Raw genomic sequence first — 19,443 nt, 5'->3', positions numbered from 1 at the left:
TCCACTGGCCAAGAGCAATTAGCCCAAGGAGAAAGGCTCCTGCCAAGTCCAGGAGCAAATACTGCAGAAGTGGCCCAACTAGCCCAAGTCTCTGGGGGCTGCTTCAGGAGCCGGAGGACTAAAAATAACCTCAGGCCTTGTTGTAAGCAGGCCGACCACAGAGATGGAGCTGATTTCAGGGAAGCCGAGCATGCGTGAGGGTCTTGCTCGCAGAGATTGAGTGATTTTTCCAGAAATACTGGGCTGCTGCTGTTGCCACTGCTGCTGTGATTCAAAGAGCCCAATCCACGCTTGCCCACGGGCTGCCTTCCAACACACAGTTCTCGGAATCTGCGCCGCCCCACATCTGTCTTCTCAAAACGTTTCTGAAAGCAAAGAGTCCCCAACACATACTGGGAAGCCTAGGATACAAGAGTAGCCTTCGAAGGGTGGAATCTGAGTCACTGCCACCCTCATTATAAGTAATCACATCAGCCTAATTAGGTGTCTAGGTAACAGTCATCTCTCCTCCATCCTAAAATTTCCATTGCCTCAGTGGACAATGGCAAACACACTCTATCAAAAAAGAAGAAAGCATGGGGGTGGGGAAGGAACTTCTTGTGTCAGCCAATACTGAAGGGCTTCTTTTTACAGCCACCGTCTTTTGTATTCAGCAGTCAGACACTTGATCAGAGAGCTGTAGTTCATCTTCCTGGTTCTAGATTGTGACCAGGAATAGCCTAATGGGACTTTAGGCCCAAGATAGTTGAGAGGCAAACTGTTGAGTTTTACTCTGTAAGCTACGGCTTAGCTTACCTCAAGATCAAGGACTCACACAGCCCAGTTCCTTACAAAGCCTCTCCTGACAGCAATACTGACTGGCTGAGGTAGGGCCCCAGGGTTATCTTCACAATATTTTCTTTCATCTTCTTTGAATCTCTACTTCTTTCCTCATCAAGTGAGCTAACACAGTGGGTCAAGACCATCCGAGATGTGGACACCGGACTTCTGATGGGTTCCAGAAAGCAGCTGTGTCTCTTTACAGAGACCAGGGAACACGAAAAAGATTCCAGGCCTCCACCTTCAAGATGGCCTCCAGGCACCAAGTCTAAAAGTTTCCAAGTGAGGCTTGTAATAAATAACAACTTCTCCACAGCCCTTCATTCTGCTGGTAGGAGTTTAGGGTAAAGCATCTTTGCTGGGAGTCAGGAGGCTGTGTGAAGATTTCTTAGAACGGAATAAATAGAAAACACCAAAGCACACGCAAATAAATGACTGGTCAGTGATCACAAAATGGCTTCCCTTAAAATGAAAGCCAGTGAGAGGACTGTGGTGTAAGGGCGACTGTGAGAGGAATTCCACTGGTCTAGGGGCCAGACTTGTTCTTGAAAAGTGCCAGATCCTTTAGTAGAAATGAGGAGAGGTTCCTTGAAGTGCTGGAATCTGTGTGTGGGAGGTAAGTAGGTCCCTCGTCCTCTTGGTTCCCCGTGTCCATGCCCTTCTGTGACTATTACTTTCCTTACGGCTGGTCTCTCTGGATATGTAGGAATCTGGATTTGATCTGGTTTGAACTGAGCTCTGGGTCAGCCTCTCCAGCGACAAGTCATGTTCTGTGACCTTGGGCCCTAGGCCTGGCAGCCAAAGGCTGAGGCTTTTTCCTTGAGCAGTTCCCAGCATAAGTGGCAGCTCCAGCTTCCTACAAGAAACAAAATGGCATTAGTAGAAACTCTTCTTCTAACTCTTGAACTCTACCCCAGAGCCCCTAACTTCTTACAAGCCTTGACTTATTTTTAACTTTCACAATCCAGAAGCAAATCCCACCATGGAAACACAGTAGGCTCTTTTCAACAGAGAGGAAGCACTGCTCTAGATGATTGGCTGTGTTGCTATGACAACCCCCACTCTTGGCCATGCCTCTTAACCTAGTTCATCACCTGGCCCTGGAAGCTCCTCCCCATTATCTCAGTCACATGCCTGTGAAATAGCCCCTTGCCCTCAGACTCCTCACCTGTAAATCAGTATTAGTCATACCTACCTCACAGGGTTATGATGGCAAATGAGACAAGACATAGAAAGCCATTAGCACAAGGTCTGCACCATAGTGAGGCCTCAGTAAGTGGCAGTACTAGTAGCTGCTGTTGTTATTGTTGACCTCATCATCATTACCTTCTGGGGGCTCAGCCACTGGGGGATTTAGACAGTACATATGGTAGCCACGGTCACAGTCATCACAGAAAAGTAGCTGGTCCTGAGGAAATACAGAGAAGGTGGAGAAGGAGAATTTTAATTATTTAGGGACAGACTCAGGCCCCTATCTATTCTTCCATATATATCTCTCCTAAATCAGCTTCCCTGGTCACCCTATCCTAGCCCCATTTGGAAGACTCACTGTGCCTGAATGTGCCTTGTGCTTTTCCTAATGTCTGGAGTGTCCTTGTCTGCTATTTCAATGATACAAATCCTACCTCTGCTTTAGGAGTTTCTGGGTGGCATCTATGGTCAACCCTGGCTTAAATCCACACAAAGTCAACTCAGGATACAGGTCTACCAGTCTGTGTCCAAAAAGTCATGTTACTATAGTTAGGTGCTATTGACACTACCTCAAGTCATAGTGACCCTATGAACAATAGATTGAAGCCAGGCCCAATCCTGTGTCATCCTCACAATCTCCACTGCCATGTTCAAGTCCACTGTTGCAGTCAATGTGTCAATCTACACAGCCATTGAAAACCCCACAGAGTAGTTCTTCTCTGCCGACATGAGGTCATCATCAACCAAAAGAGACTCAAAGGGGGAAAAAAAGAACAACATCCCCATTGCTTCTCTTCCGAGAAGCCTTTTTTGTTAAAAAAATTTTTTTTTTTCCAAGAAGCCTTCTTGATCACCACTTAAAGAAATTCTTCTGAACTTCAGAAGCCTGTCCTTAGAAAACTCATTTTAAGCATGTTCATATTCCCTATAATGGTTATTTAGTGTGTAAAATATACTTTAAGTGCTTGAGAGTTTTAATTAAAATTACTCCAGACATGACTTTCCATATTTCTCAAAAGTCATTACTATTGAGTCAGAACCAACTCATAGCTGACCCATTATTGGATGTTGAGGCTATTAGAAGTGCTCGGGAAGAAATTGCCTTTCTGCCATGAAGCCGCTAGTGGATATGAAGGACCAGAGAGGTAACTTTCTACAGACCATCCCATCAGAGCTGCACTTTACACCTTTACATCTGAAAAGGGTGATAACAACTCAGAACTTTCAGGATTTCCATACATGGATGTAAGAACACGTACGTGATACTGTTATGTCAGAGTTGAACTGGGTTCCAGAGGATTTCGGTGGCTGATTTTTTTAGAAGTAACTGCAATCCATTTCTTCCTAGATGCCTCTGGGTAGACTCAAGTCTCCAACCTGTCAGTTAACAGTTGAGCATGCTAGCAGTTCGCACCACCCAGGAACTTCTCCTTGACTGTTTAATACAGTAAATCCTTCGACTCTCATGCTTTTCCCATCCTGTGATGTATGTAATTATTCACTTGTTTGTTGGAGCTTCAAGGGCAGGGATGAAACTTTATCTATCTTTGTATCCCTAAAATATTCTAAGCCTTTGTCAAATATTTATTGTGTCAATGGGAAGCCTCGTGTCCTGGAAGTTTGTCTTTGCTCTCTCTCTTACAGACTGACCCATAGAAGTTCTAGAAGATACTTAAAGTATTGACTCAAGGAAAGAGAAAATGAATTTCAAGCCAGGCTACTGAATAAAAGGCTTTTTATTAGACTCCAAATTGACAATGTAAATATATGATGCTGAGAGTATAACTGGGGACAATAAAGGACTTGCTCAAATAAGTAACTCATGCCCCATTGGAAAGCATTCAGAACTAACTTTTATTTGTATTGTTGTTGTTATGTGTTGTCATGTCACCTGAGACCCATAGTGGGGGTGACCCTATGTACAGCAGCTCTGAACCCTTCCCTGTCCTTAGCCAGTCTCACTGATTCTGACACACCATCCTCCATTGCCCCAGTCACTATAGCAATCCACGTCATCCGGGGTCTTCCTCTCCTGTGCTGTCCCTCCACCCTTCCAAGCATGATGTCTTTCTCCAAGGACAGTCCATCCTTGTATAGTCAAACAGAATTATTTTAATACCAGGGCCATAATGTGTGCCTCCTTTGTATCAACTATCCACCATAGTTCCTATCATTCTTCCCCATCCAAAGTTTCCCTTCTATTTTCTTGTTTAGCTATCTGATTCCTTTCAGTCCAATTCTCTATGAAGAACGAATTAATTTATTTATTCATTTATACCAGTACAAATAGTCATTTTAATTTTGGGGTTATAATCTAATTATATTGTTCTTGTTCTGTGAAGTTGAGTCAGAACCAACAGAGAGCTGGCCCTCCAGTGGGTTTTCAGAGGCAGTAAATCACAAGGGAGGAGACTGTCCATCTTTAACATGCAGAGCAGCTGGTGGATTCGAACTGCAGGCCTTTGAGATTGCAGTGTAGCCTCTGACTTCTAGGCAACCAGAGCTCCCTTTAATGAGCTAGGACATTATTTTCAAGATAAAGAATCCAATATAATATTTCTTTTTCTTGGAAATAGTGCCCTAGTCCAAAATGGTCCCAGTTTGGCCACTGGGAATTCCTTTAGTTTCACTCTTGTATCCTTTAGACATGCCTCATCATTTTTTAAGTAATTCTTTTCTTTATAACATCACAAGATGCTCCAAGTTCTCTTGTATTTTCTCTGCCCCAGCCTTGGCATTAGCCATTTCTCCAGAGATCTCTGGTTCCTTTTACTGAAGAATGATAGTGAAATCAAGCTCTAGGTGCTATGTGTATTCATTGATTCTGACTTGTTATTACTCAATAGATAAAAACAAAACTCAAATTTCATTGCCATCAAATTGGAACCAACTCAGAGATGACCCCCTAACAGGTTTTCGAAGGCTACAGATTACATAGGAAGAGATTGCCCATCTTTTTCCCATGGAGAAATTGATGGATTCAAACTGGCAGAGAAAGGTACTACCTTTTAGTTAGCAGTACGATTCCCTATGGACTATGCCATCAGAGCGTATCCATGTGCTTACACCTATACTTATATCTGTATTTAACCCATACTTATATCTCTCTCTGTGTGTGTATGAAGCAGGAGTGGCATCCACTTCTAAAAAAAAAGCTTGCCTTCAGAAACTCTATGAGCTTGGAGAAAAGTTGAAAGTTTTGTATTCAAGACTTTCATTCATAGGGTTGCTATGGGTCATCTACAACTCTACGGCACTTAACAACACAACTAGATAGATAGATAGATAGATAGATAGATAGATAGATAGATAGATATAGATATAGATCTGTGTGTGTGTTTATCATTGATTTTTCTAAGGTTTTCAAGCTAGACTACCATATCATATGCATTAAGAGAAAGTTGTACTTCTTTGTTACCTGTTCATTTGCACTTAATTGATTTCTCCTGTCCAAGTGTATTAGCTAATATTTCTAGGATAATGCTAAATAGTAGTAGAGAGAGTGAATGGCCTTATCTGCTTCTCTAACTTAGTGAAAATGTCTCTAATATTTTTCTATTCAGTAACTAATTCTAAGATGGAAAGGAGAAAACTGTTCTAGTTAATCACATTTAGAAGGTACCCTGCAATTCTTATTTCTTGAGTGTTTTTATCATAAATAAATTCTGAAAACTCCTTGTATTTTTTAAATCTGATAAAAAAAGAAGAAACCAAGCATTTGTCCCATTTTTTTTTATAATCAGTACCTGAATGTAAGCAAATAAGAGATTGGAAAATATATATATATCATGAATTCTAAAATACTGCCATTTTGCAATATCTAATAAAGTAATTAGGAAGCTCTGGTGGCTTAGGGTTCAGGAGTTGTGCTGACAACCCAAAGGCACATGGTTCAAACCCACCAGTCACCCTGCAGGAGGAATAGGCACCGTCTCCTCCTGTGTGATTAACTGCCTCTTTAACACCTGCTGGATGGTCAGCTGTGGATTGATTCTGACTTGACTATTCACAACAAGTAGAAGATAATTAGGGAAATATGAATGTTGACTAGATGTTTGCTTGTATTAAGAAATTTGTTTATACCAATGCTAATATTTTTATCATTAAATTGAAAAACTGAAAAGTAAGTCCTTATCTTTTTAAGATATATAGGAAATACTTACAGGTGATATTACTAGTATCATTGGAGGAGTAGGGAGGAAGTAGTGTTTATCAAACAAGCTAGGACATAGATTAGGCCGTATTAGAAGGGCTGATGATGAGATGTGCCAGTTTCATTATTCCATCTTTATGTATGCTTAAACATGTCCATAACAAAAAAGGTATTATTTCAAATTCTGAATTTATTCCATTTACTATTTTGACCGGTTGAGATCATGCACTCAGGATTGTTGTGTAAACAGTGAAGTGCATCCCAGCCATAAATAGTGGTCACCATAACCAGTCATTGAACCCTCTAGGGTTCATGGCCAGGGAGCTCCTGAGTTCTCAGGTCAAGGGCAAATGAACAACAAAGTAGCCTGTGATTGACACCTTCCCTCTCTCCATAAGCACAAAAAGCACGAAAGGTCCTTGTTCTATAAGGGTCTGAAGGGGGAGCCCATTGATTGAGTGATGATCTAGCCTTTCTATCTACTCTAGATCTCTCCCTCCACCCGGGAGTGCCCCAGACTCACATCATTCTCCGAAGTCCCACAGAGGATGCAGGATTTGCACTCAATGCACTGCCACTTGTAGGTCTTGACGGCCTCTGTCATGTTCAGGGTGAACTGCAGGCAGGTCGGGTGACCTGGAGAGAATCAGAAACAGCAGCATTAGGACCAATGAGTCTGATCTGTCACCCCTTAACACCACTAACAAAAAACCACATTTATGCTTACATTCTAAGTTAGCACATGGCAGGAAACAAGCTAGGGACTTCACCATCAGTTCCTTCTTAATTACATCAAGTTAAGCCTAGAGGAGGAAGATGGGCATTAACCCTTACTGAGGTGAGGTGTTGTCCACTGCCCGTCACTCTCACAGTCGTGTGTCTCCACGCATCACCAGTTGATGAGCACAGAAAGTAGTAACCAGAGAACCAGAAAGGAAACCATAGAGTGCATAGCGTAAAGGGATCAGATCCATTGTCCACGGGGTTGCCGTGAGTCGCAGTTTACTTGCCAGCACATGACAACCACACAGCATAAGGCAGCACCAGGAGACACACCAGCATCATCATCTCCAAGACCAATGTCAGCTGTGGCAGGTACAACATGCAACAGCTCTTAAGAGTTGGGCCTTCTTACCCAAAAATGTTCACATGGCCTTGGGGCAAAGGGAGGAAGATGAGATCGCTGATGTAAGGTTTCCAGGGACGGTGTCCAGGAGCAATATGAGGCATTGCGGTGGCATCTAAAGTATTATTATACCATATTCATGCTGTGTTACTATGTGCCGTCAAGTGACAAGCGACTCATAGCTGATTCCCCAGAGGGTTTTTGGAGACATAAATTGCATGACAGGAGAATGCCCATCCCTTTCCCATGGAGAAGCAGGTGCATTTGATGCATGTCTTTGGGATAGCAGTGCAGCTCCTCACCACCATCAGAGCTCCTTGTAAGACTAGCAAAAATCCTAGATCTGAACAGTAGAGACTACAAAGGAAGTGTCTGGGCCAGGACAGTGAGGAAGTGGAGCATGAAAATGAAAGGCGGACAATGGCCTGAAGTAATCCTAAAAAAACCCATCAGTTACTCCTTCTACCTCATTCCTCTAACTCAGGATCATACCAATTAGCCATATAAACTAGCAAGATTAGGGGAAGGTCACTAAACACATGGTTCTACTGGACCAAAACCTAAGGCTGGACTCTATCCTAGGCCAGCAATTCAACTCACTGTCAAGTCAGAAGCAATTTACAGTTACCCTCCAGCAGATTTTTTCAGGGGTTGTAAATCAAATGGAAGAAGATTGCTCATCTTTCTCTTGAGGAGCAGCTGACAGATTCAAACCACCTACTTTTGCCTTGGCAGCTCAATTCCTTACCCACTAGGTCACCAGAGCGTCTCATCCTAGACCATAGCTCACTCAAATAAGAAGCATCAGAGATGAGAGGATAACTATGAGCTGTAGAAACAGCAGACACTTGCCCTTCTATCTGGAAGGAAAGATAATTTTAGACAATGCTCCTAAATTGCCCAGTGCTGTGAATCAGATAGGAATCTGTCTAGAGTACTCAGTACAGAGCCTGTTACTGACTCAGTCACAAAGCAACAGAGAACTTTGCCTAAGACACCACTGCTGGAGATACACCATTCAGCAGAGCTCCTGACTTTGTCATGTTCAGTAAAATAGTGCATCGTGTTGCCTCATTCATGCAAAGGATTATACACTTCTAAAGAAAGATTCTATAGATGCTGCTACCAGCTGAGTTTAGTGCTACCAACCCAGTACCCTCTTACAGACAGGTTCAGATCCCATGAGATCCTCATATCCTTTGCTCTAGCTCTGACCCAGAAGGAGACCTCTACTTTTCCCATTTCAAATATTCAGAGAGTTGGTTTATATCACAGTCAATTGTGTGAAATATCTCCTAGTCAGACAATCCTTTAAAGTTGGGGCTATAAAATACAAACTATACTATGTTACTCATGAAAGGGTGAAAGTAAAAGTGGAAATAACTTGTTTGTAGAGGAAACTTAGCAAATAGCAGAGTGGAAGTATTGAGAACAGGATTGATCCAAAAGCTGTTCAAAGACTTCGCAGGTGCCATTCAACTTATAGACTCCCACAGCTTCTGAACTAATAAAGCTCTTAAAGTAATACCATGGCAGTGGCCCTGAAGGAAGACCTCAGAAGCCTGGAAGACTATCCAGCTAGTGAGCTTTGAAAACATCTCAAAGATCTGTCTAAGAAAGATACTGGCCAGAGATGTTTCCTTTTCTAAATTCTCAGCATCAAGAATGCTCAGATGGAAACAGGAGAGAAAATGCTGGAGTTTGAGACTGTGAAAGTGTAGGTCATAGAAGCCCAGGCTCTCTGAGTACCACTGGAAAGGTAGAATCAGGACTCTGGAGCAGATCTCCACTTAGGTAAGTTGACTTTGTTGAGTTCCATGGCAGCTCATAACAATTGTTCGTTAATTCAGTGAGTCTCTACTGAGGCAGCTTTATGTCCAGAATCATCAATTAATAGCTAACTACTTACAATCATGTAATACGTGCTGGGAAGGGAGAAGTGTCATTGCAATTAAAACAACAACGAGAGAACCTATTCTCGCTAAGGACATCTTCCCTGAGAATGATCTTTTTTTAAATAAAATTTCATTTTAATTTTGATTTTAACATTTACAGATAAATAAGATTTTAATTCATTCATTGTTGCACATTTTACCCCTTTCCCCTCCATTCCCCTTTCCCCAGTTCACTTTTTAAAAAATGTTCATTCATTGCTGCACAATTACCTACCTCCCCCACTGTTCACCCCAAGTCCTCTTTGCAATGATATACCTCTTATTCTGGGCAGTTGTTGTACGTATAATGCCTAATCATATATTCCTTTTAGACAGTCCTTTCTTTCATCTGTTCCAAAGCAATGGTAATTATCTATCCACTCTTAGCCTTTCTCCTCCAAACCCCACCCTCATGTCAGACCTGCTTTATAACAGTGGTGCAATGCAGTATTTGTCCTTTTGTGTCTGAGATATTTCACTCAGCATAATCTTTAAGCTTATATCACTGGAGGAGAAGTTGTTAGCTGACTGGGAGAGTATTCCAACTGAGGGGAATAGCACATCTGGAGATTCTGAACAGTGAAGGCATTTGACAAGTTTAAAAGAAGGGAAATGCTAGTGAGTAGAGATTTGCTGTGCAAAAGAAGAGGAGCAAGAGGTAGTTGAAGTGGTGGCTGGAACCAGATTACACAGGATCTCATAGCACTGGGGGCCTACTGGTAAGAATCTGTGCTGCAATCCCAAAGGCATGTGGTTCAAATCCACCAGCTGCTCTGTGGGAGAAAGATGGCAATCTCCTCCCATGCAATGAAACTGCCTCTGAAAACCCACTGAAAGGTCAGCTATGGGTCAGTTCTGACTCAACTGTATTCAACAACAACATCATAGCCCTTATTTAAGAATTTGAGGGAGTGCATAGATCATATTGTTTTTTTAAAGGAGTATTATTTCACAGGAGGTATTTTTTTGGCATGAAGGGGAAGTTCTGTATCTTGAATGAGTGTGGTGGCAGCGATTACAGATGGTACAACACAGCAATATACACGCATACATCTGCATGCATGTGTGCATAGAAACAGGTAACATCTGAGTAATGCCTGTTCAGTGCACCAAGGGCAATTGTTATCAATAACATACCACAGTTATATTACCGTCAGGGAGCTCTGGTGGCCTAGTGGCATAGAATTAAGCTGCCAACCAAAAGGCAGGCAGTTTGAATCCACCAGCTGTTCAGCAGGAGAAAGATGGGCAGTGTCCTCCAGTGCAATTTACAGTCCCTGAAAACACACTGGAAAGTCGGCTGAGTCGATTCTAACTAGACAGCACATAACAACAACAGCAGTGTTACCACTGTGGGAAACTAAGTGAAGACCACACAGTATCTCTCTGTATTACATTCACAACTTCATATGAAAGTCTGCCATCAGGGACATCTCCAGAGTACTAAAAAGCAATGGTGTCACTCTGGGGACTAAGGTGTGCCTGATCCAGGCCATGGTCTTCACAATTACTTGCTATGCATCAGAAAGCTGGACAATGACTCGGGATAATAGGAGGAAAAGGTATGCCTTTGAGCTGTAGTGCTGGAGAAGATTATTAAATATACCATGGACTGCTAGGAGAACAAACAGGTTCATCCTGGAGAGGGTGAAACCAGACTGTTCCTTAGAGGCAAGGATTCTGAAGCTTCGTCTGACATACTTTGGACATGTTGCAAGGAGGGATCAGTCCTTAGAGAGGGACGTCATGCTTGGGAGGGTGGAAGGACAGCACAAGAGAGGAAGACCCTCAATGAGATGGATTGATTCAGTGACTGGGGTAACGGGGTATGTCAGAAACAATAAGGTTGGCACAGGATAGAGCAGGGTTCAGAGCTGTTGTACAGAGTGTCGCTGTGAGTCGTAAGCGACTCAACAGCACACAACAACAACAACAACATGAATCTTTATTTCAAAATGAAAAGTTAAAACTAGTAAATAAGGAAAACATAAAAAAGTTGTAAGGCACCTTTCCACATTCTCTCCACCCCCCAAAAAAGTATTGTCTATGGGAAAAATTGGAGGATGGAGAAAACGTAACTTAAGACAGAAGGCTGGAATAGCTATCAGAGAAAAGACAGAGATAATAATTAGAGTATCCTAGAGAATTGAAAAACATTAATGGTATGATTGACAGAACTTGACAATTGTTTAGAGGCTGCAAGTGTGAGAAAGGAAGCAGATGAAAATAGTCTCAAGGTTTTGACCAGAGAAACTAAGTAGAAAGCAGTAAAACTTACTCAGGTGAAGAAAACCATAGAAAAGTTATGTGACCAAATGGAGTAGGGAGAGAACGCACTTCATTTTGAGCATGTGGAGTTTGCAGGAGTCTGTGAAATTTACTGACAGAGATGCCAAGTGAGTAACTAGTAGAAAACAAAGATAAATGGACTAGAGAGATCCATTTAAGAGTTTTGCTAAATAGATGGGATTTGAGATCTTTAGAATGAACTAAACTACCCACTGGGCCAGTAACAAGATTATGATAGGTGGGGAAGAGATTGAAATTGTCAACTCCTTGGATACTATCCTTGGTACCAGCAGTCAGGAGATTCGGAGACATATAGAATTAGGAGAGTCTGCTGCTGTCAGGGACCTCTCGAAGTCTCAAAGTGCAATAAAGTCAGTTTAAAAACTAAGGTGCACCTGATTCAAGCCATTGTCTTTCTGATCACCCACTATGCATCTGAGAGCTGGGCAATGAGTAAGGATGGCAGAAGAAAAAATGACACCTTTGAATTAAGGATGTTGGAGAAGAGGAATGAATATTCCAAGGACGGGCAAAAGAACAAGCATATGTCTTATAGAAGATGCAACCACAGGACTCCATAGAGGCAAGGATGGTGAAGCTTTGTCTCACATACTTCAGGCATGTTGTTAGGAAGGGCTATTCCTTGGAGAGAGACACAATGCTTGGAAAGGTGGAGGGTCAGGAAAGGAGAGGAAAACTTCCAAAAGGATCAATTGACACAGTGTCTGCAGCAAGGTGTCAAATGTGTCAAAGATGATGAGAATGGCATAAGTCAGGGTTCAGATGTGTTGTTCACAGGGTCGCTATGAGTCATGCTGTACTGGAAGGCACATCACAACAAGAACCTAGGAAAACAGGTGAGGAAGTGGAGAAGGGAGGGAGAAAGAAAGGGAAGGATGAATGAGCTAGGACTGAGCTTTGAGGAACTCAACCACTTAAATGTCAAAAGAAAATCCTCATAAAGAACTAACTGGGAAGAATGGATGGAGAAAAAACATGGGCAAGCATGGAGCTGCAGTACATAGCAGTAACAATGGAGTCACAGTAGTCAAAAGAAGAGATTTCAGGAATTAGGTGTATTGACTGCCTCGGGTTCTTGAGTTTGTCATTGTTCAATATAAACCTTAAATGAGAGGAGTGCTGAGAGAGCAGAGCAAATGCTGCTCTACTAATAACAGCACTCTTTAGTTAGTGTTTTCTTCCCTGGGAATAAGGTCAGCACATTCCAGAGCATGACACAGAACTCAGAAGCCAATGAGGCATCTGGAGCTGCTTCCAGGTGAGTTGTTACATCCATGAAACAACATCCCACAAACATTTGGTTCGAGCCTGCTCTGTGCCCAAGTCCTTTTAGACATCTGTGCTAAACTTTGAAACCTGGTATCCTTTAGGATAGCCTGGGACCACTGAATGACAGCAAGTAGACCTCTCAAGTTCCTGTTGAAAATCTTGGACCACTTCATGAGCTTCTTTCTTGTTTTTCATCTTGGAAAGATGTCAGACTTTCCAACCTCCCAAAAGACCTTCAAGCTAGAAAGACGGGAACTAAGTTCTCATAGCCTCTGGACCCTTGGGAAAATGCAGGACCAAGGAGATTCTCAACTCCAGCTGTTGAACTCTTGTTCAAAACTTAAGTCATCACTCAAGTGCAGAAGGAGAGTAGGGAATAAAAGTATTATTCCAACCTTTCACAAGGGAGGGCAACGCACCCATCAGCAGGTCACAAAAATGATGCCCAGAACAAAGCCTTCCTCTCTGTACCACTCTAACAGGTGAACTGTCGGTTGCACGCTTCCTAGAACTGGAAAAATTACTTGCAGAGAAAACAAGAATAAGATTTCTTAGCTACTGTGAAATGCAAAAGCCAAAGTTTCCAAGGAAAGTAGTAGAAGTCCATTGCCAGATCTCGCTGCTAGAACTCTTTCTTTTTAACCAGAACTAATCTCTAAAGTCCTTGGATAATAGATACAGTCTTTATTTCCAATTCAAAGGTGGAACAAAAGAGGCACCTTGTTGTAAAGCAATTTACTTATGGTCACTTGCCACTTAGATTCTTATCTTAATCTCTTCCTAAAGTTAATGATTATCCTCCAATGTGCTTGCTTCTTTGTAAATCAAGATTTCTTCCCCCAGCCTCCCATATCTCCAGCTTTCCTCCTGTAAGGAATAACCTGTATTGCTATTTTGATATCTCAGTATAGGGAAGAGGAGACACCCCTTCTGAGTTCTCCCTGGGTGAGATGATTCAACAGGACATTTATAAGATTCCAGTTACCAGAATGAATTTAGAAAGTGGGGCATGTGCATGATTCATCTTGGCTAGACCATTAAAAACCAAGTCCTTCCTGAAGGCGCTCCCAAAATTTGTTCTCTCAGGAGGGTTCCATAAATCTACTGCCATGTGTGTTCAGTTGGCCCAGGAGAGAACTTGGTGTGAGGAAGCATTTCTAATTCAGCCTTCTTGTGTAATTGTGAGTTTATTCCAATTCAGAGTGACCCCATACCTCACAGTAGCACAGCCACCTTGAGATTCTCGGGCTGAAACCTTTATGGGAGCAGATACTTAGGGGGGGTGGTTTCTCCCATAGAGTAATTAGTCAATTCCAATCTCCAACCTTTGGTTAGTAGTTGAGCACTTAACCATTGTGACAACTTTCCAAAATTGCTCAACTCTCCCTAGACTAGGAAGCTCGAGTTATTCAAACGGAAATGTAACCCCTGGCCACCATGTACGAGAGACCTACCTACTGGACAGGGAGGGTCTTTAGGCAATGCAGAATTTGGCTTCTGTTTCATCGGATGGGAACTAAAGAGAAACTGAAGTGTGGGAAGTTTCTCTGAAAAGAGAATATTGTCCATGAAGCTAGGAGTACCTGATATATTGGGCACTAAAATATACTGAGCTCAGTAAAAAAGAAAAGGCAGGAGTCTGGAAGCAGTGACTGTTTTGTGCCACGCATAGGGCACATCTTATGCCTTGACAGAAGGATCCCTATGCAATGGCCAGGACGTCGAAACAGCTCAAATGTCCATCGGCAGACAACTGAATTAAGAAACTGTGATATGTTCACATGATGAAATATTATGCAGCACTCAGAAACAACGATTTTGAAAATTACTACAAAACTTGGGAGAGACTGGAGAGCCTTCTGCTGAGTGAACTAACTCAGCCTCATAAGGACAAATACTGCATTAGCCTATTATTATAAAAAATAGCAGAATAACTAGTAAAATGTGAATAAATGTCCAAAAATTGTAAGGGAGGAGGGTGAGGGGATGAGGGTAGAAAGGGAGGATATCATTGGGGGGAGGAGTTCCAAATAACTCAGTCTATTATATTAATATAAAAAAGTAGATATAAAATAGTTTTTTTTAAATCTCTAATAACTAAAAAATGTAAAGTTTTCTTTGCTTAACAAGTCAAACATGTTACAGTCAGCTCATTAAAAATGAGACAGAGATTAATAAATGGAATTGCTTGATGTTTAAGTGAGTAAGGGTGCGTGCACACAGACACACACACACAACAAGGTAAACCCAGTACCTAGTTCATTTTCTCAGCTGCCTACTTCCACACACCCTCACACACGACTGCCCCCACACATGGATATTCTCAACCTTTTAGGGAAGAAAACATCTAAATATACCTTGTTGATTAAGCTCACATTACAGTTGTGACTTAAAAGCCGACAGAAGTCATTAACCAGACAATTTCACTCTTTAGAGACTGAGTCCAGGGAGAGAAACACAGTTCATTTTCAACAAACACTGGGGAAGAAGAAACATACAAACTGCTATGGCATGTGTCTCTTACATTAGGAGCCTTATTAAAAGGGTTTTTTATTTCATTATCCCCAGTATTTAATTTAAACTAGGCTAAGTCACATCACTGATTAAATTAGAGAGAGTTCCAGAAGAAAACATTCTATCACTAGGTTAGGGCTGAAAACATAAATAAAACAAATACAGATAACGGTGGTGCTAGCATGGTCTATTATTTATTCATTGTGAAATTATAAACACCTAATTATACTTTATTACCTTATTTATCAATGTTACTCTCTTAAAAAACGGATTTCTTAGGAATAGTGATCCTAAGTGCTGTGGTTTTCAGGCAAGTTAGCGCAAGACTCAAATTGTTCTCCTCGCTCTGATGCCTTGTATATATAAATTACATTATATAAAATGCATAGAATCAATTCCCATCGGAAATAGCACCAAAATCAAGTCTCCACGGACACATGAAAAAACAATTTGGCTCAAATTCAGCTCTCTATATTCACACAAACATTAAGTTTCTAATATTTACATAGTGCAAAAATATGTTAAAAGCTTTAGTTAAAACATTCGTGTGAATTACAGTCAAATCCAAATTACCCATGCTGAAGAGGGATGAGAGGAGAAAAAAACAATTACTGGTTCACTTTGGAAAGCTATCTCATACAATCAGATTTGTTTGTATGTAGCCTTGCCTCTGTACCTCCCCCCCACTCCATCCTAATCCCCATTTCAGATCTAGCAGACCAGTGGAAGGAGAGGCCAGAGTCACTAAACTTAATCAGTAAAAAGGCGAGTAAATTCCGAGCAATCAAGAACTCAGCCTCTTTTACACACATACTATATTAAGTGTGTTAAGCGGGCAGTGGTTCTGGGCGTGCTTTATTTCTCAAACCCTGCCCTGTAAGCCCTCTGCAGTACCACGCAGACTTACCCCTTCTTGGCCTCAGTGTTATTAAGACATCTGCAAATCAGTGACCACAATAGTACTCCATAGGCACCTGAGCTCCCTTTTTTATCTCTCCCCTCACTATTTTTTTCCCCTCACCATTTTTAATGTACTTCAAAGAGGACAAAGAAGAGAAAGAGAGTGGGGATGATAAATAAATACCAAACAAACAAAGTCACATTAAAAATTAATGATGGTGTAAGCCAGCTGCCTTTTGCTTGGGCAAAGCACCTTAACTGACAATAAGTTCAACTCATCTTAGAGGCCTGCTTATCCTCTCTCCTTAAAGCTGTCATACTCGACAGCAGCCAGATGCCCCATGGAGTGCTGACCATAGGAATTGTTGTATGAAGAATCATACTGAGTGCATTCATGCAGGACTCCTAATGACACTTTTCACAGGCTGACCAACTAATGGTTGATGGAATCATTCTCAAAGGACCCTAGAAATCTTCCCATGTTTTCAAGGACAGGAATGGTCTGAGGTGGAGTTCCCTGGTAAAGGACTTACACCTGTCTATAAACATGTGAACATATGGCCAATTCTTTTGTAGTAAAAGAATGGAGTAGGGTAGCCTTGGCCTGGCTTTCTAGAACATACCTGATGGGCTCAGGTTGAGACACCGGAACGATATTGACAGCCACAGTAATGGCCCCACAGCTCCTAATTAGTCACTGCAGCTGAGGACCAAGGATAATTTATTCATTTGTGCATTCCTTCAACAGTGTTTGTGGAATAAATAAACATGGCAGACTCTCTTCTAGGCACCAGGATGAAGTGGGGGAAACAATCAAGTCTCCCCATCCCCCACTCCCCTGGATCAGACATCACGATTCAGATTCATTGCAGCATCTGATTCCTTTAGACAAATCACTTTGTCTTGCATTTGTTTCCCACTGAATTAAAGAACTGTTATCCATGAAGTTCTAACTCTATGTCTCTAGGTAGAATTTGGAGAAATAATTTTCATACTAAATGAACTCCAGTAGCATGGTGCGTTATAAACTGCACTATGAACCAAAAGGTCAACAGTTTAAATCCGCCAACTGCTTCTTAGAAAAAAGATGAGTAATAATATGAAGCCTCAGGAACCCAGCAGAAATGTGGCTATAAATTGGAGCTGACTCGAGGCAGTGAACAGAGGATAGTGATGTCAAATTGCTCAACTAGCTGGTAGAAGAAACTGGTCTTTGAAAGGTTACCAGATAAAATTCAACGGGAAAAATGAAAAAAAAAAAACACCAAAATTTAATAGCCAGGGAATAATGCTACAATTTATGCCAACTTTTCCATATGAATTAGCCCAATTCTAGTCTAATCTCAACACCAAAATATGATCAAGACAGAAAGCTAAAGAAGTCTCATTAGAAACCTAAAACGTTTCTCCTCAATCACACCTCCCATCCCCATGCAGTAAGTAGGGACTGCACAGATGGGTTGTCAATGAAGCTGCAGGCAGACAGAGGCTGTCAGTAAGGTTTCATCCATGAGGGGTGGTAGATCTGGATTGAGCGGGTCTGCATGACAGCCAGCAGATAATGCCAGGCAGAGAGCAAGAAAGAGAGCCATCAGTATAAACAACTCAGGTTATGTCTCCTTCTAAATTCTTAGCTGAGATCACAGATTATAGACAAACATTGCCACAGAGAAGCTTGCCCTGTAATAGTTTGTGGAGGTCAGCCTGAAGCACCATCCAGAGCCCGTCATCAATCTCAGACGTGAACCCTTGACATGGGTGGTGAGTTTCAGATCTCTTTGGAACATCCAATCATGGAGCCTGGCTAAAGGCTCTGCGTTTCTTTCAGAAAGTGAACCTGAAGGAGAAGAGGCTGCTCAGATTGAAGACCCTGTAATTCCGGAAGGTCCTGCAAGGTCTCATGATGTCTGTAATTGATGAGCGTCGGGCGCAAAACCACAGTGAAGAGTCAGCTCCTGACGGCATGTGATCCTCCAACTGCTGAACTCTCAGGAATCAGAAGATTCTCGGGTTGTCTGCAGACCTCTGAGGTAGTTTTCTCTTTACCTTCCCTTTCTAAAAGATCTCATAGAGCTGTGATACATCAAAAGGGGGGAGGGGGGGAAAGGTACTTTCTTGATTTCCCATCATTTTTTATTTGAGACTGAAATGCTCATTAAAATGACTGGCAGAAAAAGAACGCATAGTATGACTCAGGCAATTAAGAAACTTGAGTTTTCCTTTATCAGAAAAAAATAATTTTTAGGTTCAATTTTGAGGATCCTTGATTGTGAAAGTTCCCTGTAAAAATGAATTTCATCCAATGTTATCAAATTTATTGAGCGCCTACTACCTTCCAGGCACTGCGCTAGGTGCTGGGGTTTCAAAGGTGAAGGACACATGGATTCTCTCCTTAGGAGCTCAGCTTTAATGGGTGTCACAGAGAGCCGTTAGAACAGGGTCATAATCTCACTTCCTGATAATCAGCGTTGTCGCTGTGTATAGCCAAGTCAGAACCAGCCTGTAGCTAGCTGCTCCTCCAGCAGGTTTTTGAGGCAGTAAATCACATGGGAGGAGATTGACCATTTTTCTCATTTGGAGCAGATGGTGGATTTGAACTGCACACCTTTGCCTTGACAGTGCAACTCCTTATTCCTAAGCCACCAGAGCTCCCTCTGATCACCAATACACTTGTGTAATTCTCTTCTCTTCTGTGTAGGCCAAACTTACCAACACTCCTCTAACAAATAGAGAGTTTCTTGAATGCCACACTCGATATTAGGTTATAAAAAGATTATGATATCATCTTGGCCATTCTTTTTGTGCTTCATTACTCATTTGCTTTTGAGGGAAGCCGGCTGCTCTGCTGTGAAATGCCCTGTGGAGAAGTCCATATGGCATAGAATGATGGGAGGCTTGGTCCCACCGCCTAGGAGACACTGAAGCCTGTGAACACCACATGAGTAAGCTTGAATTGGATCCTCTCCCAGTCAAATCTTCAGATGAGACTACAGCCCTGCCTGGTAGCATTACTGCAGTCTCTTTAGAGACTCTGAGCCATAAGCACCTCTTATAACCCACGCTTAGATTCTTGATCCACATAAGTTGTGAAATAATAAATATTTCCTGTTTTGAGCTAAGTTTTGAAGTAAGTTATTACACAGCAATAGATAATTATCATAAAGAGAAAGTCACTTGTAAGAAAAAAAAAAGAATGTCTGTACTACAATATAAGTGCTCAACTACAA

General features: G+C 41.8%; 1 protein-coding gene across 1 annotated transcript in view; it reads right to left on the bottom strand.

Annotated features, from left to right (window-relative positions):
• Positions 1-1,603: 1,603 nt before the first annotated feature.
• The window catches only part of DPF3 (D4, zinc and double PHD fingers, family 3), a 389,049-nt gene continuing 371,209 nt past the window's right edge, over positions 1,604-19,443 (bottom strand). Inside the window, exons 9-11 of the mRNA XM_006884717.1 lie at positions 6,687-6,799; positions 2,146-2,227; positions 1,604-1,675 (exon numbers count right to left, since the gene is read on the bottom strand). Of these exons, the coding sequence (XP_006884779.1) occupies positions 1,605-1,675; positions 2,146-2,227; positions 6,687-6,799 (266 nt within the window). The 3' untranslated portion in view covers position 1,604. The remainder of the gene's footprint in view (positions 1,676-2,145; positions 2,228-6,686; positions 6,800-19,443) is intronic.

This window comes from Elephantulus edwardii, unplaced genomic scaffold, assembly GCF_000299155.1.
Source record: "Elephantulus edwardii isolate Elephantulus edwardi_28Jun2011 unplaced genomic scaffold, EleEdw1.0 scaffold00037, whole genome shotgun sequence".
NCBI classification, from domain to species: Eukaryota; Metazoa; Chordata; class Mammalia; order Macroscelidea; family Macroscelididae; genus Elephantulus; species Elephantulus edwardii.
Note: the sequence above shows the minus strand (reverse complement) of the source record. Positions and strands in the feature narration are given on the sequence as shown.